At 42.5% G+C, this 4,355-nt stretch overlaps 1 protein-coding gene across 1 annotated transcript; it reads right to left on the reverse strand.

Annotated features, from left to right (window-relative positions):
- Positions 1–492: 492 nt before the first annotated feature.
- On the reverse strand, positions 493–3,836 carry LOC106954669 (NADH dehydrogenase [ubiquinone] 1 alpha subcomplex subunit 10, mitochondrial-like). Its single transcript, XM_015044347.1, has 6 exons — positions 3,684–3,836; positions 3,400–3,479; positions 3,270–3,324; positions 2,756–2,841; positions 2,570–2,678; positions 493–668 (listed from the first exon to the last, which is right to left on the reverse strand). The coding sequence occupies exons 3-6, from the start codon at positions 3,294–3,296 to the stop codon at positions 600–602; spliced, it is 291 nt and encodes a 96-aa protein (XP_014899833.1). The 5' UTR covers positions 3,297–3,324; positions 3,400–3,479; positions 3,684–3,836; the 3' UTR covers positions 493–599.
- Between the last annotated feature and the right edge of the window lie 519 nt (positions 3,837–4,355).

Raw genomic sequence — 4,355 nt, forward strand, 5'->3', positions numbered from 1 at the left:
GCATAGCTGAATATACGCGTCTACGTATATGTGGGTGAGTATCTAAATGTGTACATATATAATTTCCCTGAGAGCAATGCTGCGTTTTGAAGCACACATTCATTTCTCAGTATAAATGTTTGTCAGCAGTCGTCTCCTGCATGCCAGGACATTTTCAGGTCACGTAATGACGGCAGCATCATCTTTGTCACATGAGGAAATGACTTTAATCACACCCGTCCACTAATTAGGCTGACTTCGTCTATACCAACATGGATTTATATTCTTATTCCAGCTCAATTTCAGGAAAGTTCTCATGCTTTCTGAAGCCTACAGACCTAGAGTGAAAAAAAAAAATCATTCAAATCAACAGGCCTACACACCACCTGCTGTTGTCACCACTTGGTGGCACTATTGAGATCTTCTCAGAATGAGTCACAAAAAACTATGAAAAAAAAGCACAAAAAAAGATCAATAAATAAAGGAAAATAAGCAAATAAATAATTGAACGCATTTTAATTTGAATATTTCTTTTAATACATAGTTTTTCCTCAGACTGTACAACATAACTGAGTTCTATTAGCAGATCAGTCAACATGAAAGGTGAAAGAAAAGAAGATTCACTTGAGCCAGATGTACTTGTCTCCAACATCTGCATTGTAGCCACGAGCGTAATTCTTCCCAGGCAGCTGCAACAACAAGACAGAGCAGCATTCATTTACAGCCACGTCTCACCGTTATTCAAACATGAGACAAAATTTCAGCTAACAACCCAGAATCAGTAGTTTTGACATAAGATGTATTTTGTCATTGCGTTTTGATTCAAGAAGCTAAAGCAGCATCCTAAAGACTCAGAGAGGATGCAAATTGAGTCTCCCTACATCGTCGCTCTAGCTTCAGTTCATTTCAGCCAACAGAACAAGGAGAAGACACTTTTTGCCAAATTCCAGTTTGGAATCCCGAGCCAGACGCTCAGGGTTTCACAGGACGTTCTAAGAGTTGTGAAAATGTGGGCCACTGGCTGAAATGTGCTGAGGGAGCCATTCTGCTGCTGTGTGTCGCCGTCCTCATTCCCTCCTCTGAGATCCTGACTCGGAGTGAAATGTCAGGTCACGGCCTGCTGTTGCATTACTCGGCCCGACTCATGCAGCAGGGGGAGACAAAAACGGCTCCAGTCAATAAACAGGAAAGGTCAGACCTGAATGTTTCCCCACAAGACCGATGATACAAACAGCCGGCTGGAATATTCCACGTGACATTTGTAACTACGAGGGGTTCGATATTTCAGCACAGGAAAATGACTTTCATCAGGCTGACTTGGTGGCCCAGGGAAGAGGAGAAAAATAAGAAGAGTCAATAAAAAAGGAACAAAGCAGACACGAGAAAGAAAAGGTTCCTCATTATGGATTTTCAGGCTTTCACAAAGCTCTGCATCAGATAAAACAGCCAACCGAATCAAAGAGCTCTGCTGAACTAAAACACCTCAGCTGGCAAACACACAACAAATCAGAGCCTAATGTCTTCATTCATCCTTCAACCTGGCGGAGGGGCTGTGAACACATCAGCTTATCAGGGCTGTCAACGCCGCTCCTCATTCACATCTCAAAGCATCTCCATGTTTGTTTTACTGCTGGAACTAAATAGATAAAGTGTTTATGATGAAGTTCCACTGTGACGCTAAAAGCAGCTTCACCCAGGTGCAAGTCTGTTTTATACTGAACCAAATCTCATTATTTCTCACAGTGACGACACAGAGGGGTTTTGGTCGGGTTCTGGAACTGGTAAACAGTCGTGGACGAAGTACAATATGCTGGTCCACTCATCTACCCGGATATGCTCGAGCATTTCATGGTTCATTCTGCTGACAATCTGGATGGAGATCGGGGCTCAAACTAATCTCCAGACGTTCCACATGCAAACTTCATGTTTTTTTTTGCAGGTATTTCTGTAATATTCTGGACATTACGGTGCAAAATGAACTACTTGAACAATACTTATCGTTAAAACAACACACAGCTGGATTTTTAGCACCTGATTCCTGGTGAGGGTCCAATTTTATGCTTTTTCTTGGCAACTGAGGTATATTTAGATCGAATCAATTTCAAAAACTACAACTACCAACTTGTCACATAAGACTATATGCTGACTTCTAAAAGCGCAGATTGTGAACATCGGTTTATTTACCGCTTTTGTAAAAAAAAGCGGTTCAAAAGAACAGTTTTTGAAGTTTGTTTGGCATTTTAAACAATCAGTTTAAACCTGAATTTAAAGATGTCTAAAGTCCAAACATGTGTAGTCAAACAGTTTTCTTATGCTTCAGCCAGTGAGTCAAAAACCTAATAAAAACTGAGATGAAATGGTAAAAATCGATGTATGATGTCTCAAATGAGATAATAACCAATGACTGTTATTACACATCATTTGGATTTTGTCCTTTAAAACATAGCAAAAAAAAAAAAAAAAATTCCATCCTCATTATTATGCTTTTGGAAAATAATAAAGGGACTGGCTTCAACGACCGTGGTGGGACTGTGATTGATGTATGCAGGACAATCAGAACCGGTTCCAGCCCACGCATGTGCCGACTCACCGCTCTGTAAGCGTAGTACTTCTGGTCGTAGTCGTGGGCTCCGATGGTGATCTCCGGCAGGAACACGGGTATGTGGGTGAGCGAGCCGACCCTCTCTTTGTCCTGCACTCTGAAACGCACAAGAGAGGAACTTGCAGACTAAGGAGCTGGTTTGCGTGCTCAGAGAAAAGAGGCGGAGCAACTCACAGTTTCCTCATGTGGTGGTAGCTAATGTCGTCCTGCTCCGGCCACGGCCCCTTGTCGAACTTCAGGTAATCTATGTCCTCCACAATCTGGGACAAGCATGGAGGTGAACATGTTTTAATCAGATCATGATATTCACATTCTGCTAGTGTCGAAGAAACACAATTTTGCAATGGCAATTAATTAAAAAATGAAATTCAAATAATGCATGACGAGGTTTCTTCACACTATAAGTTATTAAAAATCATGACAGTGATGGACGTAAACGGTCGTATGAGGAGATTTTACAGAAGAGTTATGGATTCAACAGGTTTTTATGAAGTGTGTGATGTGACAGCTCTGGTGGAGTCAGCTGCACATTGTCCAAAAAAAACAAAAAAAACCCTAAAACAACTACAAATTGCAGAAAAACACTTCCTGTCGTCTTTCTCGTGGTTTTTGCCAGTAGTAACATCTGGCTGGTGATCATATGACTTCTGATGCAAAAAAAAAGTGGTTAATGGAGATAGTGTCTTACCCTCTCAGCGTCCTGAACTTGGGTCATATCATAGACCAGCAGTTCAGAGGTTTCCCTGAAGATGACACGGTGAGAGGGTTAATGATCAACAGAGACAGAGAGACATGTCCAACGCTCTCTGGTCACATACCTGATGCTAGGGAGGAAAGACTTCTTGTAGGAATCCTCTACGCTCTTCAGATACTGCAGGGAAATGTTCTGCAGGTGGGGCTGAAAAAAACAAAAATACATTGCAGAGTAACATCAGACAGCTGTCGCCAAGCTGGTTACCGTCTGACGGATGAGACGATAACCAGTCTCAGGTTACAGCAGTAGTGACCAGATGCCGGTTACGGTAGATAGTTAACTGGCTAACTAGGTAGCAGATGGTAACATCTAACTTGCCTAGTTAGTACAGCGCTAGTACAGCCGTACCTTCCCGCTCTGCTTGAGCTTCTTCTGCACCTCCTCTGCTGGTTGGTCAATGTACAAGACGAGGTGAGGAGGGAGGAACTCACAGATGCTGATGGTTTTGATCTCATTGTAGTGATTCACACCTGCAGGTTACACACTGATGGTTTTAATCAGACTGAAGGGTTTCTCACAGAAAACACAGAGGCTGCCCACAGATAAATATACTGAAAAAATATATAACCCCCCCCCCAGGTCAACTATTGTTGCCATGTGGAGTCAACAACTGTAAAAGAGCCTTTGCTGACATTTTATTGTGCAAAAGAAATATTTCTCTTGATTTGTGTATCATTTTGAATCCAACTTCCTGTCAGTGAGCATTACCCAGTGAGTTGTTTTCCTTTACCCAGTGCATGTCCAGTGGGTGATCAGACAAAATGAGCAACAACTGGACAATCCTTGGACTGGAGACAATAAAAGGCCCCAAAATGTCACATTTTGTCACAAGTCAAAAAGCCTCAGATGTCTCATGTTATGCAGGAGCCATTGGCATGTTGGATGCAGGGATGTCCACCAGAGCAGTAGCTGCACGGTTCAATGACCGTTATCAGACCATAGGCCTTTAAGAGTTTGATTCAACAGACTGGAGCTGCTGCACATCGACCTGATCCTCATCGGCCGCGTCTGACCACTCCA

Source organism: Poecilia latipinna, unplaced genomic scaffold, assembly GCF_001443285.1.
Source record: "Poecilia latipinna isolate Pla-1442-1.1 unplaced genomic scaffold, P_latipinna-1.0 Scaffold671, whole genome shotgun sequence".
NCBI classification, from domain to species: Eukaryota; Metazoa; Chordata; class Actinopteri; order Cyprinodontiformes; family Poeciliidae; genus Poecilia; species Poecilia latipinna.

What these genes read in the sequence shown, in the direction of transcription:
- LOC106954669 (XM_015044347.1), bottom strand. Translation starts at nt 3,296, where the DNA reads ATGACCCAAGTTCAGGACGCTGAGAGG. An exon ending in AAGTTCAGGACGCTGAGAGG is followed by an intron (nt 2,842 to 3,269) that starts GTAAGACACTAT and finishes TGCTTGTCCCAG; the next exon opens with ATTGTGGAGGACATAGATTA. An exon ending in AGTACTACGCTTACAGAGCG is followed by an intron (nt 669 to 2,569) that starts GTGAGTCGGCAC and finishes TTGTTGTTGCAG; the next exon opens with CTGCCTGGGAAGAATTACGC.